General features: G+C 33.9%; 1 protein-coding gene across 2 annotated transcripts in view; it reads left to right on the forward strand.

Moving 5' to 3' along the window:
* Positions 1-27,888, forward strand: part of LOC110022777 (ATP-dependent DNA helicase SRS2-like protein At4g25120) — a 109,379-nt gene that overhangs the window by 81,180 nt on the left and 311 nt on the right. For both annotated transcript variants that reach the window (XM_020721879.1, XM_020721881.1), the window contains 4 exons: positions 10,007-10,057; positions 14,601-14,663; positions 14,744-14,803; positions 27,373-27,435. In XM_020721879.1, coding sequence (XP_020577538.1) covers positions 10,007-10,057; positions 14,601-14,663; positions 14,744-14,803; positions 27,373-27,435 — 237 coding nt within the window. The remainder of the gene's footprint in view (positions 1-10,006; positions 10,058-14,600; positions 14,664-14,743; positions 14,804-27,372; positions 27,436-27,888) is intronic.

Here is a 27,888-nt window from a genome sequence, read left to right on the forward strand (position 1 = left end):
TACTAAAAGTATGACTACAGACGAATGTATATACTACAGCGCAGTAAAGAAAGAAGAACAAACTACAAGCTATGTAACAAAGTACAGTAGAGGAAATCCAAAGATCATGTAGGAAGGTACAATACTATACAAAAAGAAAAGAAATTTACAGTAAATCAAGAATGATGTAGTAGGAAAAGTAAAGAAACTGAAATAACTAAAAGTGTATCTGGTTAATTCTGTTGATGCTACAAATCAGATTACAATTTTCATAACGTAAAGGGTTTAGATAAATATTTGCAGATTATAAAAGAAATGCTAAATGATAAACATATGAAAACTTAAAGTGGCTCAGACTAGACTTTTTTTTTATCCCCCAGGCCACTGATATATTGAAGTAAACATATTAATATCAACTAGAGGTCACCAACGAATCACCTTTATAGTCGCACAACCCTAAACCCTATCATTTAATGGATGTGTGAATCTAAATAGTATTTGGACTTATCTTGTTAAAGATATAATGTACCCATGGAGATAGTATCTGAACTTATCGGGGTGGGTTACACCTGTATGTGATGTTGGGATAAGTGATGTATAGTATCTAAACTTATCAATCAACAGTGTATAGTGCGTCGATGTCTAATAGGTGATATTTATTATGTAGTATCTGAACTTTCAAAAGAAATGTAATATCTATCCTTGTATGTAGGGTGTGATATATAATATGTGATGTGTTACAAATGTAGTATCTGTCGTGTGGGATGTGATGTGTAGTATCTATTGTGTATCGTGGTATTTATTTTTTTGTGGATATAGTATCTGTTCTTTTTGCAAGTGTAATATCTGTGTAGTGTTTATTGTATATCTGTTCTTTTCTAACTATCAATTCTCAAGTCTTTTGAGAAAGGGTCAGGGCTACCGATGACTTAAGGAAGTGAAAGGGGCATCTCACTAGTTGAATAATGATAAATATAGATTTTATATTTTCAGCTATAAGAAAAGTTGATTAATGGTTCTTTGCATCATTGTCTGTTGCCCCGCATCTCGAACTTATAAGCCACCTTAATATTTCATATGCTCATCCAACAAAACTTTAGATATTTCATATCAAGAAATATGAAGTAATAAACATTTAAATATTCCATAGCATTTATCAACTTTCCAAAGAGAAATATGCTTCTATTCTCATATTGCCAAATTCAAACCCATGAAATTTATGTAACCAGAAAGCCAATTCTAGCAATACTGTAGGGATTAAATAGATATTCCTCCAAAATTTCAACTTATACAACTCTTGGAAATTCAATTTTAACATGCTGGCAGAGATCACCAAGTCAAATAACCACTAAAGAATGATAATAGATTTACATGCATACCATTCAATTTTAAGGTAGCAAGGAAAACCGAACTCAACAAGGGGCTAAAGCACAAGCCACCACTTGATATTTTTCATGAATGAAGGAGAGTCAAAGGGTAGAATCGAATTCAACAAGTGGCTAAAACCAAACCATCATCAAACAAAATCGAGCCCAACAAGGGGGGCAAAAACCAAGCCACCACTAAACAAAACCGAGCCCAACAACTGGCAAAACCCAAGCAATCAAAGGAGCCAAAAACTGAGCCATCAGAAAACGAAACCGAGTCACCAAAGAAGGGGCAAAATTGGGCTACCAGAGAACATAACCGAGCCCAACAAGGGGCTACAATTGGGCCATTACTCGAGACAATAAAACAGCTATCCAAAACACCAAATAATTTCAATATATATTCACATGGGAGCAATAATAGCAAAACTGAGATACTAAAGCAATTTTCAAAAACCAGAAAATGATTTACAATGTGTATTCAAATAAGTTAATAAAGGGAGCAAAAAGTACAGCTCCAAAACTAATTTTTCAAAGCCAAAATAAATGGTACCCAATATGTATTCGAATAAGGCAGCAAGAGGAGCAAAAATTGCAGCTCCGAAACTAATTCTTAAAGCCAAAAGAAATGGTACCCAATATGTATTCGAATAAAGTAGCAAGAGGAACAAAAATCGTAGACCCAAGTTGCTATTCCAGACCAAAACAATCTCCAAACATGCTTTCGAATAGGGGCAGCAAGAAGCACAAAAATCAGCCCCAAAACAGGTGTTTGAAACCCAAAAAATAGTTTCCCATATATGTTCGAATAAGGGACATCAAGAAGGACAGAAATCGGCCCTAAAATAGGTGTTCAAAAATAAAATTCTAGTCTCCCATATATTTTTGAATAAGCGACAACAAGAAGAGCAGAAACTGGCCCCAAAACAGGTGTTCAAAACCAAAAATATAGTTTCCCATATATGTTCGAATAAGGGACAGCAAGAAGAGCAGAAACCGACCCCAAAACAGGTGTTCAAAACCAAAAATATAGTTTCCCATATATGTTCGAATAAGGGACAACAAGAAGAGCAGAAACCGAGCACCAAACAAGTATTCAAAACTATAAGAATGATCTCCAACATGTGTTTGAACAAGGGGCAGCAAGAAGAACAAAAACCGAGCCCCAAACTAATTTCTCAAACCAAAAATAATTTCTAATCATATATTCGAATAAGGGGCAGCAAGAAGAGCAGAAACCGAGCACCAAAACAAGTGTTCAAAACAAAGAAAGATCTCAACATATGTTCATATAGGAGCAACAGTAATGGGAGTGATCAAACTGAAGTATAAACTTCTTCTTCTCATAACAATAAATCTTTATTTGCCAATCCTGAATTCATCTTCATGCTAATTACAAGTAAAATAAACGAATAATAATATTTCAAGAACAAACTAATCTTCTCCAATAAGCATTCCATATCCATGGGTCTAGTTTTCTTGAAAATAAAACTATGCTTGATTTTAAATAATCATTAACAATGTAAGCCAAAAGAGGAGACCTCATTTCCTAATAGATCAAAGTTAAGCATAGAAGAATTTCTGTAATACATGAGAAATGAGGCAAAATTAATGAGAGGAAGCTCCATAAAAAAGAAGAATCATGCTGAAGCATATATCTCATCCTTCAATTAAGAGTAAGCGAAGAGAAGGAATGATTCTTACTTCCAGGAGATTGTAAAAGAAAACTCAGAAACAAGAAGTCTCAATTCGCGAAACACAACAGCCCGAGATCCTTTCTCGAAGCAAAAATCACAACCCCTATTTCTCCCCCCACGGGGGTATTTATAGCCAACGAGAGGGCAAGAGGCTCAGGGCATAGAAAACATCCAAAGTCAAGAACGAAAGGTTTACCGAACTCATTGCGCTGGAAAAACCGTTACAAGAAAATGGCCAATGGTTATGACCGGAGACGAAGGCCAGTCGCAACCAGAGAGGAAGGAGGTGACCGGAGAAACCGGAAAGGGGTGCTTCGCTACTACGGCCGAGAGGAGTAAGGGAGCTAGGGCACGGTTCGGTCCCATGAGGAGAAGAGGAGGCGCACGTGAGGGGAATTAAGTTTAGGGATTTTTTAAAACCCTTTTATTAAAAAAATTATTATATTTTTTTTATTAAAAGAAAATATAAAATTTTTTGCAACTCATTCGTGCGTCGCACCCCAATAAAATGAGTGTCATTCCGAGCTAAAATGGACGTTCTGGACGCGACGGCGCGGTCCGTTTTGTCATTCAGGGTCATCAAGATAAATTCATTGACGATCACCAAATTAAACTCAGTTCGTGCACGTTGCGACAAATAAAATTATTTTGGTCCGATCGGAGCCGTTCAATGGATAAAAATAAAAAAAATTTGACCGGTCCTCGCATAAGTGACAACGAAAGTCACACATCGCTCGCGGTAGCAAATCAAATGTCGGTCACGTCATGGTGTCCATTTATGTCTTTTAAATTTCTATAGGAGCTCAATTTGAGCTTCAATATGTCGGTTTTTCAATCGACTCAATTGAATGTTGAGGATCTGAAATCGCTCATATGAAACTTCAAAAAGCGAAGAAGTAGCTCGAATTTTTAAGTGGTGTAGATCCCGGTCTAGTCCTCTAGAAGAGTCAAAATAGAGAAATCCTTAGGCTAGATCCTAGGGTACCTAGGGAAGGAAAAGAAAACCTGAAAATTGGATCAACTGTCGGCAAAAGCACATTTTGTAGCTTTAGGTTGTCTTTGTGCTAGGTTCCGAGTAGGTGCGATGGATTTCTCTGGCGGCGAAGAAATATTGGTGATGAAATCAGGAAATACTGTCAACCAATTTCAATCGGATGTGAGTTTAGTTTGGTTTGATTTTGGTTTGAGTTTTGTATTGATGTATTGTCCTATTCTAGTTGGTTTTTGGAAGGTTTTTTAATTTATAGTTAGTGTGGTGTTATGATGGTGTATAGGTTTGTTATTTTGGTTTAGTGTTTAAGATTAGTATAGTGTTAGGGTTTGTTTTTATGGTGTTATTTTTCTATGTGGTGTTATTAGGATGTTATTATTGTGTAATGGCTTAGGGTTTCAAGATTGTATTATTTTAGTGGTGTTATTGTTGGATTATTGTTGTATTATTATCGTGTTATTACTGTGTTATTGTGGTGTTATTATGGTGTTATTATGGTGTTATTGTGAGTGTGTTGTAATTGCGGTGCTATTATTGTTTTTATGGTGGTGTTATGGTGATGTGATTGTGGTGTGACCGATGTGTTATTGTGTTATTAGTGTAAGTTTCCGTGGTGTTATTGTGGTGTTTACTTTATATCTGATCTTCCTTAAATTGATGTGCTAATGTGCAGTCTGGAAATATGTGAAATGATCCAATCACAGAAATGTTTCTTTGCACCGTTGTCTACAATGATCAAGAAGAATATGAAAACTATCGTGTTTATGCACATCATGTAAAATTTACTGTTATGAATAACCATAACAGTTATTGGCCAAACTCTAAGGAGATTAAAGCCAAAGATTTTATTTGTGGAAAAGTTGGCTACAAGGAGTCTAACTTCAATACGGTGAAGTTCAAAAAAGTAGACACGAAGACTGAGTGTCAAGCCATGGCTAAATATGTTGGTGATGTAGAATGAAATATAAAAGTGAAGAAATTCATTGAAAATCATAACCACCCTCTGGCCGAAAGTGATGACAAACATCTTCTACGTTTCAGTAATAAGATAAGCGAGTCAAGTGCAGATGTGCTGAGATTAATGACAGAATCAAGAATCAGAGCAATAGATGCATATAACTTTATGGCTACAGAGGTTGGGGGGTGGAGAACTTAGAATTCACGGAGAGAGATGCATTCAATTTTATTCAAAGAGAATGAATGGAAAGAATAGAACAAGGAGATGTCAATTCTCTAATACAGTTGTTTATAGAGAGGCAAGCTGAGGATACCATGTTTACCTGAGATTTTGAAAGAAATGAGTGTGGTAGACTCACAAGTTTTTTTGGAGCGACGAGTTATCCGTGCTTGATTATGATTATTTTGGAGAAGTAATAATTTTTTATACAAGATATAGATTAATAAGTATAATTTATGTTGCGCTTCTTTTGTAGGGGGAACCACCATTAGCAAAACGTCCTCTTTGGAGTGGGCTTTCGTCTGATGAGACCATTGAGTCGTTCATTTGGTTATTCAAAGCATTTATCTGAATAATGGGTAACAAACATCCAATGACAATTTTCACCGATCAGGATCAAGCGATGTTATGAGCCATTAAAGATTATTTTTTTTAAAACTGTTGTTAGGGTGGACAATGAGTTTTCAACATTAGACATTTGTTAATTCATGGTAATCATAGATTCTTGTTTACTTATATTTATTTGTTCCTGAGTTTTAAGTAGTTCGGTTATTGCTTCAAATTTATTTCTTTTCTTTGTATGTGTTGGTTCTAGGATTCATAACTTGAAATGATTGAACTCACACCATGAGATTTGGGTGACGGTGGTTTGACCGGAGTTTGACGACGTGGGAGAGGCCTTGCAGGGCTGGGTGGTCCCTGCTCTGGATTGGACAACAACTGTAGCCATCTTACTTCAAGTTTACACGGGTGTCATTAACATAAAATGAAAATCATAATGTCTAAAGTAAATTCAGTAAAACAACTTTGTGAAAACCTAACACTAAGAAAATCTTTTAACGCAATAAATAACTTACATGTGCATGCTCAAGCCTCTTAAAGTTTTCATCAATTTGTAATGCTGTTTACACATGAATTTTTTACCACCTCAACATTCGAAGTCTAACCTCGGGTGCGACTGGAGTATAGAGAGATGTGTGCTTAAAAAATCAAAGGTACGGATTAGATATATCACAAACAAATCTATCAGAAAAATATATATATATAAATTCAAATGAAAATTTTTTTAATGTTGACAATATTAACTTATAGTTAAAATAAAAACAAATATGTTAATGTGCCCAAGTGGCTGATTCTATCTTATTTTGATCGCAAAAATATTCAATTGATCGATTATAAAATAAAAAATAACAGCAAACCAGTTATAAGAGAAGGTCTGTGCGTTCTCTTCAAATGAATAAAGTCCTACGAGCGCATCAAAATTGCTCGAAGGAAAAAATAAATTTGTTAATAAAAATTTAATAAATAATTGCTCTAAAAGCGTGGAAGACTTCTTAAAAATTTGTCAAATTTTCTTTTATTGCTCTCATATCTACACGAAATGTGGGTGTTTTCCTCCAACTAACTGCTTCTCCTCTGTTGGGCATGTCTAACAACAGCGCAACATGGACAGGGTGGAGTTTAACCACTTTCCCATCCATTACAAACACTCTCCTTTCATGATTTCAAAATTCTAAGATATGTAGGGTCAATACATTATCTTGGGGATAAAGAGACATATTAAAAAACTGAATGACATTTATTTCTCTTAACATGTTCATGATCTCCTCAGAGACGTGTCTAACAGTATCAAGTGAACGGGTCACTGCATAAGAAATGCATCTACAATTGAAAGTCCTTGCGTTCATAAACCTACAACAACAATAATGTAAAATGGGGCATTATTTTATAGACATCACTCTTCAAGTTGTGTTAAGTTGTATTATAGATGTGTTATGATTCTGTAAAATTTGTGTTATCGATGTGTTATGGTTATGTTAATGTTGTATTCTTATTGTGTTATTATTGTGTTATAATTGAGTTATTACTGTATTATTGATGTGATATAGTTGTGTTATGGTGTGTTATGTTGTTTTATAGTTGTGTTAATGAAGTTTTATGATTGTATTACAATTGTGTTATGGTTGTGTTATGGTTATGTTATTGTTGTATTATTGCATATTATAGATGTGTGATTGGTGTTATTGCAGTGTTAGTAGGGTAATAACATAAGAAACACCACAATAACACAGAATAATACAACAATAACACAACAATAACACATAATAACACAACGATAACACAATCATAACACAACCATAAAACTTCGGTAATACAATCATAACACACCATAACACAATAATATCACCACAATTATAACACAATAATACATCAATAACACAACTATAAAACCATAATACAACAATAACACAATCATAACACAACAATAATACAACTATAACAAATTAATAACACAATTATAACACAACAAAGATCATCAGACAACTATAACCATAACACAGTCATAAAACAATGAGTAAAACATTTTTTATCTATAATAAACAATATAGCATAATACCTCAAAAAATTTGGGAGACCGCTAGCTTCTTTAGTTCCCTTGTGACCTTCCATTGTTATGTGCTAGTAAGAAGAAAGGAAAACCGAATCTTAGAATCGTGGGTTTGTCGATCGACGCAATGCTCCAACTTATAACCACCATGCGTTGTGCCGAAGAGGAAGTGAAACGATCCAGGAAACCCTAGCTATTTCCGCCGAAGAGAAAGGGAAATCGCCGAAAACGAAACGACGAAGAACACTCGAAACCATCGAAAATCGGAAACCGAAGAACATAATGCCGAAATATTTCATAAATGTGTTTTTTGTCTGGATTGGCATTTCAGTGGGCTTGATTCGGGCGTATCTTCTAAATTTTGTCCGCGTTGGGGCCATTGATTTGGGCCGGATCACACTAAAGTATTTTTTTTAATATTTTTTGCCAGTGGTTCCCCATTGCTCCGTTGACTTTTTTTCATTGGACTCCATCTCTTCGTGCGGAGTCGAAGTCCAGAGGTAATATTTTTTTCCTTTTCCTCAGCCTTCTTTACACAAGAAATCCACGAAAATCATTTCCTTGCTTGCTCCATTTGGTGTGATGGGCGTTCAACAAAACTCTTCGTCTTTGTTCCCTTCTCTGTCTCCGTCTCCTTCACAAGCTTCGATCACACGAGCAATCGTTCGCTTTGACATTTCTCAACTTTGTCAACTTCTCCATTTGCTCTTTCGATGGTACCTCCCTTCCTTCTCCTTCATAGAATCCAATCACTACATCAAAACCTCGATCACAATTGTCCATTACAATGCGTGAAATCACTATCTAGGGCATAACATAAATCACACTCCAAGCTTTGTGTCGTCACTTCTGCTCGAGAATTCGCCAATCACCCTCTAATTTTTCTTGTCGCACAAATCGTTCGCACGAGTCATTGTTCAACACTAGCACCTCCGACTTTGTTTGACGATGTCACCTCCTTTCTACTTGTCTCCTTCACACAGCTCTTTCACAAGTCATTTCATTTCGAAAGAGTTTTCGTTCCTCTTTTTTAATGATGAAACGTCTCATTCCTTACCCCACACTTGTAGCGCTTGAGTTATGCAAAATAATCAAGCACTACAGCATATTTTAAACCAATTCTAGTTTAATTGTAACTATCGGGGGTAACTTCCCGTGAAAAACTTGTCTTGGGGTCTTCAGTTATGTTTTGTGATATTTTTTTAATCTGGCATGAACTCTCAACATCCATTACCTTGGCATCAAATCACCATTCTTTTGTCAAATTTTTAATTTACTTTATCAATTCTCCAGTTGTTTTCCGGCTCATAAATTTTTTTCTTGGCGGTATGCTCAAGTTGCATATATATCAAAGACCTACTGTACTCAGTTAAAATTGAGTTTGGGTGAAGAGTACTGTCATTTGAATCAAATGTAAGTTGAAATGGATTTCAATGTTTTATGATGGATAGTTTTTACTTGAATTGGACGTAAAGATTAGTTCTAGATCCAACAAAACTCACACCCATTTGATTCGGCATTTATATACATGATTATGTGAGGAATCTAAAATACTACAAATTTTCTTAAAAAATAACCAGCAGGTTGTTTTAATATTTGCACTATTAAGTCTTTTCTATTCCATTCATATCTCAAGGAAGAGGGCTTTTTCTTTTGCTTGATTTTTTGGTCGCTATCTCCTCCATAGTGAGGAAATGGGAGCAAGTTTTGGGGAACAAAAGAACGATATCTCCCTTTGTTTTTCTATTTCTACTATATCCATAGTGTTCCGTGTTTTAGGAAGCTCTTATGATGTTAAGATTGGACTTCTAGTGATACTTCTGGTAGCTGAGATTTCACTTTTTCATGTAAAAGGGTTTGTGCATCCAATATTTTATTTTAGTGCTAGAATAAATCATTTTCTTAGTTCTTAGGAATTATTCTGAAAAATTGAGCACATTATATTCTTTGTGATTACTTGGAATTTATTTTTAGTGTTATTTTAGTTATTTAATAGCAATTCATCTGGATATCATTTACATGTTTCTAGCCTGATGGTTTGACGAGGCATGCACATTGAAGTTGCTACTTCTTCATTCTTGTAACTTTTATATGAAGGGCATTCCAGGCTACTTCCATCTAAATTCTGAGATTTATTTTTGTATAGCTAATTTAAAGAAATGTGCCATCTGCTTGTTTTTATTACTTTCTTTTGTTGATTTAAAAATTTGAGCTATCTAAAATTTTGTTTGTTCTTTAAAAGCAGGATTTCAAAAATAAATTTAAAAATTTCTGTCATAATTGTTTTATGAAACTACGAATTTCTTATTTGGGTATAAATATAAAATGCTACGGTTCGCTTGACATTTATCTGTGTATTTTATTGATTTTATATTTACTTATACCTATATTTATCTGTTGGCACAGGTCAACTTTGTGATTGATGAAAGATTAAGGAATAAAACATACAAACATAAGGTCTTGCTTTTCACATTATTCTTTTTGTTTTTTGTTTTATTCTTCCACTGCTTTAGTTGTTTACATGGAAATGCTCAAAATAGTCAGTTAATTTTCTACTTAAGCAATGTCATGTGATGTACTTCTCTTGGATATAGATGTTGCGTCGATCAAATGAAGCATATATTATAGAAGGCATACATTGGGCTTCATGGCGCGTCTTCTAATTTAGGATTTGGAGAGGTTTATGTGTGTCAATACTACATTTTAAAGTTTTTTAAATGACTTGAAAATGGGCATCAGAATATACTAGAAGAAGCTAGACCATTGCTACATACTTATTTTATATAATCAATTAATTATGCACAATAACAATGGTGATTATATCTTATTTGTAGTCTTGGATTGTCCATCTTTATTGGGACAAACATACGAAAAAGTTGAATTGTTCATGACTTTAATTAAGTAGTTTAGAATCTAAAAACATAAACTAATTATTTTTTATCTTTGGTTCCTCTTATCAATTTTTTATTTATCTGAATGATGTTGGACTATTTCTTGCCTACATCAGGTTTTTTTTATTTTTTATTTTTTGAATTCATAGTTGCCAATACAAATGTTTCGTCAAAAGTGCTAAGGTTTAAAATTATTAGAGGCACAAGGTGCTGTACATGTGCTTATCATGGGCTCCTAAAAATGTTATCATAATGAGCAAATTCTTCTTAAATTTTCAGTATTTTAATTAGTTTTTTTTCCTACTATTATGGTTGACTCTCTGAATCCTCATTCTCTATTTGTCCGTTTTGTTTCTATCGATTATTGTTTGAGATGTTAAAAATTTTTTTTTGAAATTCTTTCTGTATAACTTAACATCCATGTTATTTGGTTAATCGTGCTATCTTTGTATTCTTTTAACATTTATTTTTTGAAGCAATCTTCCTTTTTCTTAATGGACAAGCTGTGTGTGTCCTCTCTATAGAGAAAGTAAATATTACAATTACAAAAATATGTATCCTCTATAGAGACAGTAAATATTGCAATTACAAAAATCACAAACAATAATAGCACAAACGAAAGAGTGCAAAACTAAGTATAAAACAAAAATAACTTTAGAGGTCTCAAATGAGTCGTTCTTTTCTTTCAGATATTGATTGATAGTAGAGGATTTCCCATTTTTAGTACAGAAATAACTTAGGTTGATTTTGAACCATGTGATTTTTTTTTCTTTTTCTTGTTACAAAAACATCTATCATTCATTTCATTCCAAAGGGTTAAGAGAAGAAAATGTACATGCATTGTCTTGACTCAGCCTAGGAGCTTGAAATTACCATGAAGGGAATTGTAGGTAAGATGGAGAAAACTACTTAACAGTTTTATTTTATAAATAAAATGATCGAAAACACAAAACACAAAAAAGTCATTCTATTGCAAAAATTTTAATTTACAACCGTCCATAAAGATGTCTAATTTTTAGAACTGACGGGAAATAAGCATTAAAACTTAACATCTATCAATGTGAGCACTTCGACATCTGTATACATATTCTATAGGATTCATTTATTTTTTATTTGATTCTCTTGTAAAATATTAGCAACTGGAGGCGTGGGTTAAACGACTCAGTGTATAAATTATTTCTAACTTATAATAGTTCTCATTTAAAAAAATTATAAAAAATTGTAAGCAGTAAAAATATTATGATTAGTGAAAAAAGTTAAAAAAAAAATTATTTTATTTATTTTTGTTGCAACTTTTGTTACTGGGAGTCACCTTTTAAACGTTTATTTAAAAAAATATATATGTTTTTCTTTTCCAAACGCACTTAAAAGGTGTGCATTCTTTTTTTTTTTTTTCATTTTCATTTTTTGCAAGGAGATATTGCATCTCTCAACCGTACTATCTTGGGATGACTTCATATGCATGTTTCATGAACTTAACTTTTAAAAAAACATAAATTTTATTTTTTAAAAGACATGTTGGTAATTGTAAAAATGTCTAATTGCTTTCATAAATAAATATAATTATTGTAAAATAATAACATATTTACCCACATGTACAACCTGTAGTTGATTGTATGTTCCTCAAAAGAAACTAGACCTTAGGTGAACCTATAGTGACAATTTAAACTTAATTATCTTATGTTCATTTTATATATTTCTTTATATTAATTTCTCACTTCACCATTAATATCTAGATACATTCATTTGAAATAGACATTTATTAAAAAAGGTTGAGTAGCTTCAAAGGCATTATTGGCAAATTTCTATTTCATTTTTTACACGTGCAATATGTTTCAATTTGCTTAATGTAAATTGATACTATTTTCACTGTCTCTCTGATATAGTTGTTTCTCAGCTCATCTTTCCAGTATTTTCACGCATCAATATTAATGTTATTTTTTCCTGAAAAAAATTTCATAAAAAAAAAAATTCTTACATAACACAAGATGCTATAACTATGTGATAAACTCAAGCAAATGTTTTTTAAATAATATCTTTATATTAATTTTGAAATATTGTAGGGAATTTTATTTCATAATTTTTGTTGAAAATAGGAATAAGAAAGATTTCTAGGGTCTATTTGCTGGAAAGCATTAGTAGTGTAAACTAAATACAAGGGGTTGTGGAAACTTAGGTTTTTGTTTGGTAGGGAAACAACTGTAAACTAATTTTCTTAGGAGTTTGGAGTACACTGCTTGCTTTATGTTCAACATATTTGAGATTTGCCTCAATCAATGAATTAAAAATTACTGCTTGTGCGGCCTTACAATTATTTTACCTGATGGTGACCTTCACGTTGCTTTGTGATGTCACTGATTTGCACAACATGGCATGACTATGTGGCAACCTAACTTGACTTGTAATCACTGCTCAACGACCCATGATCCTTACATGATCCTTACATGCGCAACCCACCTAATTGCTGATTTCTTCCTCTATTTCCATCATCGTTATCCCATTATCATGCACTAAAATCTCCTTCAGCATTTCCAACCCGCCCCGCCCCTTGCCAGCATCCCTTCCCTTAAAAAAAAGGGAAAAAATTTTGATTTACAGAAGTCATCCAAACACCAAGAAAATGTAAGCTTCTGAATTTATTTTATAATCAATTAAACACTATAAAGTTATTTCTATCGTTGTGTTTGCATTATATTTTAAATATATATGAATGTTAAACTTGCAAATAGATATCCCATAGATATGCATTAAATTTTAATAAATTGAATAAAAATGGTACTACAGTATAAAGAAATGCCCTTAAAAAAATCAGCATAAAGAAATGGCATAAAGTATAAAGACATCATTACTGCATAAAGTAGAAATCCTTAAGAGAACTTGAAAATAACATTATTAGTATAGGATCAAGCTTAGCATTAGTGGCCTTCTATCCTTTGCCATAAAGGAAGAAGTGAAATCATACATGTTAGTAGTGTCAAATGGTGCACGCGGTATTGCATTGCCCACCTTTGATACAATTTGCATGATGTGGTGCGAGGGGTTAAAATGGCATGCATAATACATGCTACTTTTATAAAAACTTGAAATTAAGTTTAATTTTATGCATATTTATTAATTTAATTTTATTTCGGTTAGTTATTAGGGCATCATTTTATTTTATTTTATGAATTAAACTAGATGAACACAAAAGCTTTGGACCTCCCCTATTTTATTTTATTAATTTACTTGCAAACTTATATAGAAATTTCTTTTTCTTATCTGTCTTTTTGTTTATTAAACAATGGAATTTGGTATCATTTTCTCTAAATTAGGATTGAGTAATACTTGAAATATTAGATATCAAAATTTCTAATGATTTTATGGTGTTAAAGAATTAGATGTTTAAATGATTATTAGAATTCATACACCTATTTGAATTTGAATATGTGCTTATCAAATTATCTGTTCACTTTGAAATATTGCTTTCAAGCAGTTCACTAAATTTTTTTCTTATTTATATCATCAATTTTATTTATTTTTTGAAGCGCTGAACTTGAACCGAAGCATCGCATTAGTTATTTTCATTATCATAATGGTTTGTCATTCACTGTAGTAATCTTTCATATTTAGCCGTATGTTTATTTTTAATTTCTAATACTCTGCATGTTTAACATTATGTGTGCCTTATCATGTGCTGTCCACTATGGCTACATATGAAACTTTGCACTATGTTGCCTTATTCACTATTCTGATCAATGCTGAACACCACCTGGTTTTTCATTTTTGAAATTTGAAGATTAAAAGCGAAAGTGGATAGTACTCCTAAACATACTAAGGATGAAAAGTATGCATTTCTTATTTCAGTTCTATGAAAGGGTTTTATTTGCAATGTAAAATCCTAGTGAGATGAATATAAAATTATATTCATGTCTAAATCTCCCTTAAATATTTTAAACTATAGGGTTACTTCAAGTCTGCCAAGTTTGAAGTACTCATTTTTCCATAGATAAAGGCTGAACATCTTAGTGACTGCACAGAAATTGTCATTTACAGTGTTTAGTTTCAATTTTATTTAATGATTTGTTGACTAAATCCATTTTTGTTTTGACCGTTGGAATTTGTTAATGCAGGATACCTTGCGTGCTTTAAAATCCTGTTTAGGTAGTGATAAAGCTTTCCAGTATGCACAATATGTAAGATATTTCTGAATCTCAAGAAAATATTTTTTTTTTATCTTACCTAATATCAGTGGATGAGCATTTGCATTGTTTAGGTTTTGAGGTGGGAGCAGATCCCTACTTACAGGCGTTCTCATTTGATGCGAGAAAAGCAGGTCAGCTGTTGACAATATTTGGCATTTACCTGGATCTAGTAAATAAAAATCATCATTTGCTATGTTTTTTAGCACGATTTGAAAATTCTAAACTACGACCTTATGCTTAAAAATAGCTTCCCAGTGATTGGCCCGTGATGGTTAGAATTCATTAGTTTTAGGGTATCTTGTATATTTACGTATTCATGTACCTCTTACTTTCTTTTAGGCCCTCTATTTAAGGCATTGCAAATAAGAATGTGAAGTACGTGTAATTATGCAATTTCTGCTTATATAATTGAGGAAATGTAATGTCAGACTGCCATATATGATGCAAGAAAGGCATGGTTGTCATATTACTTTACATATTAAGAAAACATTAAACATTTATTTCCTTGGAAGTTTAATACATTTTAGGAATGTTATCAAACCCATTGTCAAACCTCAACTGACCCTCGCTTTAGGGTCAACCGTGGTGCAACAAGGGCGAACAATTCCGTCAAATTAAATTCTCGCCAACATTCGTCTTGACTTCTATAATCAACACCTTTGGGTAACGAATCAGACTAACTAAATCACTGCGAACGCACATGATACATTTTAATTTATAATTCATTCATATTCACATATACTTGGAAGCGTGAAAAATTATATCCTTAAAACATATATACAAAAGTGCTAAATCCACAATAATAAAAATATATACCCAAAAGTCTATATAACCTTCAAAACTATGTAATATAAAAATTGTATATATCACACATGACTACTCATTTTGGTGCTCCTTATTCCTTCCTGAAAATCAACAACATAGAGTGAGCTATAAAGCTTAACGAAATAATCAAGACTAAATTAATATTTCATAAACAAAAAAAGAAGGAACGTGCATGAAAATCATGGCTCATATGTGTGACGGGAAAACATATCACATGCTTTGATCGAGTAAAACATTTGAAGAAAATTATGAAATGTGGTAAATCGTAGATGTATAAAACATGTATCTCGTTTATTAATGTGCATTCATAGGCATATCCATAAAAATTTTATACTCAATCATTCTAATTATAGGAATGTCACTTGTAGTTCTATAGGTTATGACTGTTTTCTTGATGGCTAGAAGACTAATTAATTATTGATAAGTGTTGAGCCCCTTTCAACGTAACATTTATCAATAACTCTCATGATATCAATGATTCCCGACTTTTTATCTCTGTCTGAACCCAATGGTTCCCAAATTTCATCACGTTTGAATATCGTGAGTCGGGAATCTCCTCATTCTCTACCATCCGTACTTGCAGGCATTCATGTAATGCCATGTCTATTGGAACTTTTGTTAAATTTATGTAATCATAATTCCTGTAATAAATAATCATAAGCAAATCATAATCTTATGCATAATCAACATTAAATGAATACCTACTTGCAAGCGAATATTTCATAAACATGCTCACGTGTCAATAAATAAGAAAATCATAATTATCGTCAGTGTCAATTCAACCTGGCATTTATGTACATTTGCAAGTATTCAAAGATATTAGAAAATTTTAAATTCATTCATACATCACAAGAAATCATATTAAAATCCTAGCAAAAGTTATTATTTTTAATTTAGCACATGATAGTTTCACCTGAATCGACGGGGCAACCCTACGATGAGCTCCCTGCAGCCCGCTTCAATCTCGATGCCTACTATAAATAACCTATAATTCATATTCCCTTTTGGAAATCATAAAATTTTAGCTTATGTTTTCACTTAACCCAAATCATAACATATTTTTCACGCCTTACCTCAAATAAACTTCCTCGCATAAGTATCCTTTCCTAAACATTTTCTTACTCTCAATCCTTCCTTTTTTCCCTTGCTCTTCGTTGATTTCTGTGAACAACACTACCAAGAGGCCAAAAATAAAATTTGAAGATTTTGGTTACACTTTTACCTCCTTTTACAGGAAACGGGAATGCAGAGATGCCCCCGAAGTGTGGAAACCCTAACAAAAAGATCATAGAGAAGAAAATGAATGTTCAAAATATTGTGAAAGTTGAGATTTTTTTTTGTTTTTCATTCCATGGAACAACCAGTAGTGAGCTTTGGCTTTCGGACTTGCTATCCGTCCCTCTGCTACAGTAATTGGGTCGTAGGACCCTTTAAACCCGCATAAATGAATGTGGAGGAGGGGAAATGAAAGAATGCATCCCTTTTAGCTTAGTTTCATTATTTTCTATCTATTTGATTTATCAGACCACTGCATGCTCACATAAGTACGATGAAAATCGGCGGCTACTGTACAAGGATTTAGATTTAAGGTGATAAATATTTAATTAAACATATTTTTCAAAAATTTATATCTCCCCAATTATTAAAAATTGATTGACAGTATTATACTTCAAATAGATCGATTCAACATACAGAGTTACATAGCACCAAAACCTATAAAATTTACATATGTACTTATAAAGAATTTCTGTTAATATGGATAATGAATCTTTCGAAATCTGGAGAATCTCGCCCATCAATGTCTTCGCCACCGACACACCCAGGCGGAATGATCGAATTGCCGGAGTTGTGAGGGAGGAAAAAAAACAGGAGACTAATGTCTTAACAAATCTGGCAAGAATCACATGCAATGCCATTTTAAAACACAATTTCTAGTATTTACACTTTATTCTCCAATCAACCTATCCCCATCAACATTGGTAACGGCGGGCAGTCGACACCTAAATTCCTTAGCCTCTCATTTTACTTGTGGCGTTTTGTCTAAGTGCGGTTTAGTCACTTTTTTCTCTGCTCTTCCTCGCTATCCTCTTATGTTGGAGATTTGTATCTCGATATGTGGAAGAAGGTTGTGGAGTTGGAGCACATGTTCTAGAAATTCCTCAAGTTAGTTGATGTTGACTAGAAGCCGATGCATGTGCTCGCAGAAAGCAAAGAAACAGTGCAACATAAGACATAAATCTTTATTAAGATTTTTTTTCTTTCTAATTGTGATCTCCCTCAACCCAAAGAAGGGGAGTGACGAGATATGCCTCTGTTGCGAGTTCAGAAGCAAAACAATGATTACATCATTCATAGAGGTGTTATTTTTTTATTCTAATATTTTAAGTGTTTTTTATGTAAATAATAATTTTTGGGTGTGTAATATATAAATTTTATAGTTTCAAGTGCTATGTTCGTAAAACCTTTTTTATAAAACTAACTAAGTCGAATTTCAGGGAGTGCGAAAATTGGGGTATATATCAAAATTGCTAATTTTTTCGCTTGCTTTCACAAAATTGGGCGTTACAATCATTGCTAGTAGGGAAAATAGTAGAAACTCAAAAAATAAACTTTCATTAAATATTAAAATAAGATTACAGCATGATTCAAACAAAAATAACAGCCCAAACACCAAACGACACAAGAAAACACTTCTAAATGTATTTCAATGGGTGGTGGAGGTTGGCGAGGTGGGTCGGGATAGCTAGCAGGGCTGGTGGCAGCGAGGGCAAGGTGTGGAACCGTAGGGACAGAAAGTGGGAAGGATTTTTGGTGGTCGACAGCGGTAGTGGGGTGGATGGGAGGAGCTCAAACGGGGTTAGGAATGTTGGCAACAGTAATAGTCTGTAGGATAGAGGGCGGCACAGTGCTGGGGTGATGGAGGAAGAGTTCGGTGGCTGAGGAGTTGGGAGGAGAAGGTTTGGGGAAGTTAAAAGGGAAGGATACAATCATCATCTCGGAGAATGATACAGTTGGAGCACCACCATCTTCTTGGATACAACCCACGAAAGGGAAATGTATTCCATACAGGAGATCTAAAGACACTATAATCTGAACTGACTCTCTACATACCTAGGACAACTATTTATAGGCTCCCTCCGGACGAGGGAAGCTTCTACACAAAGGAAGAGAGTAAGAAGTTTAGAGAAATTCAGAAAGCACTCCCTGGAACAGCAGATTTGTGATGCCCTAAGCTGGATTGCGCTACTGCCCGAACAGAGTGTTGTTTTAGCGCTCGTAATCGGGGCGTTGTTTAGCACCCGTAACCGGGTGTTGTTTAGCTCTTGTAACCGGGTGTTTTTTAGCGCCAGGTTACGTCGTTCGACACCCCAAACCATGCATTGTTTTAGCGCCCTGAACCGAGCATTGTTTTGGCGCTCGTATCACCCATTCTATGGAAGGGTTCTAATCTTGTATCAGAGATTCTTTGTTGATTGAGATTTCTTGAATGAAATAATGAGCTACGGATGTTTTTTTCATATATGCTTTATATATTTCTTTCTAATTACTCTCATTTTTCTTTGTCTCTCGTATATTTGTTTTTGTGAACAAGAACTAGTCTAGTTGTTATCAAAGCCTTGTTAAGTAACGGGGCCTTAATCATTGTAAATATCTACTGCAGCATCTTTTTCTACTCTCACAAATTTTCATGTAACATCCGTCATGATATTCTAGGTTTTGTGCCAACCGGGAAACCTCATTGCACATCCCCTTCGCTTCATTAAGTTCGCTTGTGTCCACTTCTATCTCATGTGTTAGTTATATTTGCTTCTTCCATTCCCTCGCGTCCTTCCTATGTCGTTGGCACACCCACACAGTAGTTGCTCCATCTCACTGCTGTAATCATAAATCTTAACTATTTTAGCGCATGGCCCTGCACCCCATCCATAACTGCCTTCACTCTCAACCCTCATCAGTGCTAGTGCCTCCACGTCATGCTCATCTTAACGTTACTTCACATAAACTCTCACTTGTCGCTTTTGGATTAACAGTTCCTGTTTGCTAACACTACTCTATGTGTACTCTTATCATTTGTATATGCATGTGCCAATGTGCTTCACTCACTCGCTTTCAATATTAATTATTGTTATGTAATGTCATTCACGTGAAATCTCACAGTCCACTGTATAAGAATCTTTTATGCTGCATGTACTCGCTAATCACTGATATTGGTCCCTTCCCTTTGATTCACTTCTTGTAATCCTAAAGATATCTTCCTGCTCTTCTCCCTTCCTACCATGATCGAGTCGAGCCCCCCACGTCATGTACTGCATGAAATTTTTCTATTTGCTCATACACCTACCCTTTTTTCCTTTCTATTTCTACGTTAATTCATAAGATTATATATTCTGTCACAACCCAATCATGGTCTTAAAATTGCCAAAGCAATAACAAAGGGTTGAACAAAAATTTTAAATTTTAATTACTGTCACTAACTAATAAAAATAATTATTCAATAAATCAAAAGAATCAAGAACAAATAGATTTTAAATTAATTTTAAAAAATAGTTGTAAATATAAATATCATTATCTTGTTTGCATATATTTGTTGATTTTTTCCCAAAAAAAACTTAGTTTAAATTATTGAATTATCAATAACTCAATTGATATTCATACCTCTAAAATTATGGAACATGAAAGAGTTAAGAACATACAATGTATGATAGTACAATTTGATAAATCTGTGTAAAATCATTTAATAATTTAATAATTTTAATATTTAAAAATAAAGAATTTAATATATTATACTGTACAGTAAGATCAATATCATATATTTATCATTTTATATATTGCATCTATCATATGAGTATTATTTAGTGTATTTTTTAAGGTTGCATCTCTCATATAAGCATTATTAAAAAATATGTCATTTAAGGTACTTTAATATCAATATCATTTTAAGTTTATGCACATAGGTACTCTAGCTTTTCTTAGCTAGTATTATAGGGGAGTGAACTTTATCGTTCAACTTACACTTATAAGCATGTTCCATATTTCATTTCATTCAAAATATTTTTATATTGTAAAATACCCTACCTTAATAATAAACAATGAATACAACAACGACAACAACAAGCCTTTATCCCACTAAGGCTCCATTTGGGGTAGCGGCAGCGCTGCGGCGCGGCTAAGAAACGTCAATCGGTGCTGTTTGGATGCTCCAACGTGGCAGTTTTTTACAACAATTCGAAGGAAATGCGGTCGTAGGTTCGTCCCTACGGCCCGCATTCCTTTGTATATCGTTGACGGGGCTACCTCTCTCCTCACCGCAATTTGTTCTTCGTGTGTCTTGCCCTGGCGGTGCACTCCTCTTCCGTGATCCTCTCTCTCTCTCTCTCGATACTTGCTCTAAACTATCCTCTCTCTCTCTCGCGCGCGATTCTCACGGATAAGTTTGCCTCTCTTGGTGAGTTTTCTTCTCCTTCTTTATCTACTCTGCGGCTCTTTGTGAGTGTGGTGGTTCCTCTTCGTGTCGTGACTCCCCTGTGTTGTGGTCTCTTTGTGTGGTGATTTATCTGTGTGGTGGTGTTGTGGTTTATCTGTGTGGTGGTACCTCTTCTTGTTGGGTAATCGTTACCTTAGCTATGATATTGTTTTCATTTTTGGAAATGCAAATATGGTCGAGATTTTCGTGGTTTCTTCTTTGCGGTGGTTCCTCTTTGCAGTGTTTCTTCTTCGTGCTAGGTAATTTGTACCCTAACTATTCTGTGGCTTTTGATTTTGCAAAAGGCTTTATGCCCGAGAATTTGGCGGTTTCCTCTGTGAAGTGGTTCCCCTTTTTGTAGGTTAATGTTTATTGTGCTAAAAAATTTTGTGGTTTTTGATTTAGCAATTGCTTATTGTTAATTGACTTTCGGTTGATTTTGGATTTTGGGATTTTTTGGAATCCCACGTGCGATGACTTGGAAATGGGTGTTGGTTTTTGGTTGATTTTGGATTTCGATTTTATGCTTGCTCTTTTAAGTTCTTGATTTGTGTAATCGGTGTTGGTTTTGAATGCACGTTCAATGGCTTGTAATCACGTGCAAAGGGGTGTCTTTCGGTTAATAATTGTGGATTATGTGCATTTGATTGATGTTGGCTTATGTTGCTTATGTGATGGATGTAGGGGTGGATGTGTTTGTGTAAGGACTTGGATGTTGTGGTGAAGGGTGGTTGGTTACGTGGATGTGGATGTGGAGGTGGTGAAAAGTGCTTGTAGGTGGTGATTGGGTATCCGTGTGTTTGTGGATGTGTTGGTGATGGTGGATGTTTTTGGAGGTGGTGATTGTGTGGTTGTCTATATGTTGGTTAGTGTGTTGGTGTGTGGAGTTGTTGGTGTGTAGAGGTTGTTGTGTTGTAGATGTGTTGTGTGTGTGAATGTTTTTGTAGTACTGTTGTGTGTGTGGAGGGGCAATGGTGTAGTTATTCTGACAACCTATTTCAAATATTTTAAAAAATTTTAAGGAACGTTTAGGCAGGGAATACTATAGGATGCAATTGAAAAATAACTGGGGATCAGTCGAAAAATGATTGAAAAATCTGAAAGAACTTGAAGCGATGAACCACGGGCTTGTGTTGGGATCTAATAAAGCAAACAATTGATGTTTTTGATGAGTGGTGGACAAAGAGACTGATGGCGAGCATTTTTTGAAACGCCCACTGCTTTTTGTTTATTAAAAAAAAATTCAAGTCCATCAATTTGTCAATTAAATTTATAAGTGGTGCTAACTCCTAAAAAAATTAAATGCAGTGACATCGGTCTTGAGCTGGAAAAGAAGTTAAATTGTATGTTTGGTAGTGTCGTGGCCAAGGGCAACAATGTATGTGCCCCCAGTGAGGCAAGGGTTTGTGGCACCTCTGCAAATTTGGCATCTGATCGAACAAGGGATTCTAATGAAGGCCTCAGCCCGAACCACAATAAGGTCGAATGCATTAGCTGATCAAAACGGCCCTAGGTTAAGAAGAGAAAAAAAGGAACTGCTTTCATTAGAAGTCAAATATCACAGTTGGTGGCTTCATGCACCTATAACCCTTACCAACCACATGCAATATCTGTGCAGCAGGTATATGAATTCTGGAGGCAACTCCAGAAATTTACGAGAACTTGTTGTATTTGTTCTCTATAAAGTTGCTTGAAGGTTCATGATGTGGTCGTTGATCGTAGAGTGGATTACTTATGTTATTTTCATGGAAATAGTGACGCTTGAGGGACACTTTTTTTACTATATTCTTGTGTGAACATTTCATATTTGTTATTTGTTTATGTACTTTGAACATGTTGTTTTTGACATTTTTCACTAGATGCTTATGGTTTTTGATGCTGTTTTTAACATTTATATTGCTTTGGAGATGTCACTATACCCGAGTTTTTTTTGTTTTGTTTTGTTTTCTATTTTACTTTTAGTAATGTTATTTTGATGTCGGTTTTATTCATAACATTATATGATTGTAGTTAATTTATTGATGTTTATGTGTTAGCTACTTCGACATCGAAATACATAGATGCTAATAGAGAAAGATACAGAAGGAGAGTTGTAGGTGCGATGTGTTGGTTGTACGAGTATTTTAACTCGTACATATAACGTTCCGCTTGTATGACATCCTCTTATATTGGAAACAAATGGATTAGGGAGCTTCTTGCGGGTCATTAAACGAGATTTAGCAATATGTTTCGCATGACACAGACGGTATTCACTGATCTGTTGAAGTAAATTCACAGAAATCTTGGACTTCGTGGCTCTTCTAAAACGACTTCAAGAGAGTTGTTAGCAATAACCCTCTACATATATTCGCAGAATGAGTTAATATGAGGAGCTATGGAACGATTTCAACACACTTCTGAGATAATTTGCAGATACTTCTCAGTAGGGTTGAATACACTTGTCAGTTTTTCATCACAATTCATAAAGTCAATAGATCTTACATTCAAACAGACATCCATATAGATTTCACACGATCTGCAGTATATGTCACACTTTCAGTTAATTCCTTCTATTTTGTATATTCAATTTTCATCTAAATATAGTAATTACGGAGCCCTTCGTTATATTTTTACAACTGTGCTGGAGTAATCATTAGAACTCACTTTGATGCATGTGTTCCAAGCAATGAGAATATCGCATTTATCGGCTGTTATGGGTCACTGACACAGATTGTCATGGTTGTATGCGACTACAACATTTGTTTCACTTTTATCATAGTCGGTTGGGAGGGTTGTGCACTTGACGATTGAATTTTTAAATCTACAATACGGAGTAGAAAATACAACTTCTCACATCCACCCACAGGTTTGCATGAGACTACGCTGGTCGCTTTTTTTTTACTTCAACACTAAACATTCTATTCACACTAGACAAATATTCTTTGGTCGATGTTGGATATTTATTGCAGCGAGGTTATCTGAAACTCTGATACGAGATACCGCATACATGACTTTAAGCTAGCCAGCAATAACACTAGATGCAAGAAAGAAATATTCAACAAAAAACACTTCTTACGCGGTGTCATTGAGAGTATTTTTTTGTGTTTGGAAGAAAAAATGAGTTATACTTCAGGATATGTCAACTTGCTCCTTTCCCAAACAGACGCAGATTGTGATTGTCGCTGCAACTCTCCATAATTATATTCAACGGCATCCTTCCCGCAAGGACTTTGACTTTCATAGGGCGGACTAGGATCATGCACATATCCCTGTTGGGGCATCTGAGTATCGGCTTAGACAGTCTTTGTCACAGGCCAAAAATGATGTTTTCAATACCTGCACTCAAGATGGAGAAGGTGCGAGCGAGATGACAGAGTTGAGGGATTGAATTACGGATGTGATAGTTTGAATAAATGTTAATATTTATTTCTGTTAATTATAATGGTTGTTAAAAACATTCATTGTTTATTGTATCGGTATTTTATACAGTTCGTGTATAATTTTGTTCCTCATGCATTTGATATTTACTGCAGTTGTTTTTTATGCAAGTTGTATATTTTTTTTTTTCCTTTTATTTTTTTTTTCTTTTTTTCTTTTTTGGGTTTTAGATGTATAGGATGAGTTGTTTGACCTAATGGGTTATTTTGGATGGCATGTATGGAAGTATAGGATGAGACGTTTGACCTAATGAATTTCATATGTTGAAAACATTCATTGTTTATTGTATTGGTGCTATTGTTTTTTAAGTTCTTCTCAATGGTCTTTTTTGGTGATATGCATATGTGACACTGACGAGCTTGATATTACGTTGGTTAAGGACAACTAAGAACCCTTTTTTTATTAGGTCTATTGTCTTATTGTAGTGACAAATTTGTTGGTTTAGATACCGAGTTCTCTGAAACCTGGCAGTTACGTAAAACTTTAACTAATTACTTTTGTTATTAATTTTTTTCTAGTGTTATGTCTAAGTATGTGTTTTTAAGCCTTCAGGAAGGACGAGCTCGAGGATTTTTTTGTACCTTCAAAGGATTGCACTGCTACTGTGGACTTCAATGTTCCCTTCTCACTTCGCATCAGCTTAGTAGCTACGGGAGACAATTTTACATGTGCCCACGGAGAATCACAGAAAAGTGTGACTATTATTGGTGGGCAGATGGGCTGAAAGATGCTGCCGCGGAGAGTGATCTGACATGGAGAGTATCCCTGGAGGACAGCTTATCTCGTGACATACGCTCTTTACATTTTAAAAATAATGTTATCATATTATTAATTGTTATTTTAATAGTAACTTTCTTAATTTTGGTAGTCATGCTACCCACTATTTAGTGGGGTGTTTATTTTTGTTTTATAATGCTCTACACTGAATATGTGTTCTCAAGTATGTGGTGTTTTGTTGCAAATAACATTACTATACAGAGACAGACTGATCATTTGTCCAGAAACAGCTGCAGCACAACTATTTTCAAACTGCAAAAAACAAACAGATAATCATTTTATCCGCAAGAGCTTATGCGCAGTAACTTCCTGTGGCTGCTACACCGCAGTTTATTATTAAACTACAATTGCCCCAAACAGATGCTGGGGTCTTGAAGAAAAATAATAAAAATTGAATGATATACATAATTTAAGTTTCATACTAGTTTCATAGTATTTATTTTACTATGCTGAATAATTAAAATAGTATAGATAAATCAGAAATAAATGTGTACTAAGTGCTTATGTCAATATCAATTAATGCACTTAATTTAGTGAAAGCAAAATTAACACGGTAATTTAGAAAGAAATGTACCCACCTTAATATGCGATGAATTATTTTTCATCTTTTTTTTTAACTTTTTAGAATCTTCTCCTTCAATTTGGCATCTATAATAATGTATCAAGGTCACTTTATTTATTTATATATTCCTTTTTTAAAATTATAAAGATCAATTTATCCTGTATAAACATACCTATGAAGTAGTCATACATTTTGCATGACATTGTCATCTCATGCAAATATTGTATCATGATCTTGATATTTAAGTAGCGTCATCACGGGTGATAGTGTAGACTGTCATATCTTGCCTTTAATTAACCATACATTCCATCTCGAGAGTTCTTGTACCTGTAACTTTTCATAATCCTAATACATCTTTCGGTGTACACAATGGGGCATAACTCTTATGTTTGCTATTGTATATAGAAGACATAAGCATAGTTAACCACTGGACCATATATTCTTCATGAGCATAACTCTTTCATGCACTATTGTTTATGGCAGAAAAGTTAAATTCATAAGTGCAGGATATATTAACTTCTTAACTATTACGATAAGGTTGCCCTGTCTATTAATATGTATATTCAAGCATTCATGCTTATTAATGTATATTTGTTTTTTTTTCTAGATTAAATCCTTCTAAGCATTTGTTTGGTTTGTAGGAGCTTTTGATTTTAAATGTCATATCATAATTGACAAGAATTTAATAGAATTTGTCAAGTTTTTATTTAATCATTGGTGCATAATTTATACAATTCTAAGAGCAATTTTAGTAGGATATATACAAAATTTAGGAACTAAAAAGCAATCCATGTTATTTTAGCCTCCATTACACATCCAAATATGTTTCAGTTACTGCTACAAACTGCTGTACTGCATTGTAGACATGCAATGATGGACAAATATTTTCTAGTTTACAGAGGCGCTATTTGTTTTTCCGAAAAAGGAATTCTATGTAAAATAAAAGAAATGTAGTGAAAAGTTAATAGTGTATTGAAAATTAAATATTGTTGTTCGGATATATACACCACTTGAGAATGAATTTATAATATGTTTGGGTGAGTACACTAAAAATGTCATTTAAAATCCTTGGTCGACATGCGCCAATATTGGCTAGCAGCCGTTGTGGGCAGGTGGGCTGCAGCAGCTAGCAATCGGTGGTGGTGGTCAACAACCGGCAGTTGTGCCGTGTGTGTGGGGCCGGCAATGGCATTGGCTTTAGCTGTTGCAGTAGTCAATGTTGTATCTGTATCTACCACAATTTTTGAAATGGAATCAGAAATACATTGAATACAAATTAAATGCTGTATTTAAAATTAATTATAATTTTAGACTTTCTTTTCCTCAAACCAAGCACCTAAAATTTTTAACCGTTGAATCTGCAATGCAAAACCCTCTTCACAACAAACTAAACAACTACTAAATAAATCTTGTTAAGTTTCCTCCTCCATGTCATGCGTCTACTAATGACATGCATATTTAAAATTTTTTACAACTATTTTGATGACTTGTTATGCCAAAGTTCCTTAGACTACTTAACCTTTAATTGAATTCTCATTTTCAACATGTCTTCAATACGTCATACCGTATTGGATCTGCCAATCTCTCATATTATCTAGTCAAATATTAGAAATTGTTATGGAAAAAGCTCGTAATGTCATAATTTGTGCATTCAGGAACATTTCCAGAAACAAAGAATTGAGAACTCAATGGGATCAGCAGAAGCAACTTCGAAGCAGGTTGTGACTTTTCCTTTAGAGTTGCATGTTTGTCTCACATGGATGCATTTTCTACTCCATTGGCATCAACACGTTATTATAACTAGTCAAGTAAACATGCTTTTATTATGTCTTTAAGGCATGTTGCATTCCTTGAAAGGTAAATCACAACATTAAAGTATTCTTATTATTATTATTATTTTTTTTAATTTGGTGAGGAGACATTAAGCATTTTGTTGAAGACTAGATAAAACCCTTTTGTTTTGATCGACGTTTTGGAGCCAAACCAATGCTCTGCAATCAGAGGTTGTAACTAGTTTTTAATTTTTTTAATTTTGTGAGAAAACCAGAGTATGCCATTTATATAAAGAAGCCGCTGAAGTTTTTCATTTTCTCACTTATTAGTGTCTGATATTCTATATTTGCTTTTTTTTAAATATAAATATAAATATAAATATATATATATATATATAT

This window comes from Phalaenopsis equestris, unplaced genomic scaffold (genome assembly GCF_001263595.1).
Source record: "Phalaenopsis equestris unplaced genomic scaffold, ASM126359v1 Scaffold000202, whole genome shotgun sequence".
Lineage (NCBI taxonomy): Eukaryota > Viridiplantae > Streptophyta > Magnoliopsida > Asparagales > Orchidaceae > Phalaenopsis > Phalaenopsis equestris.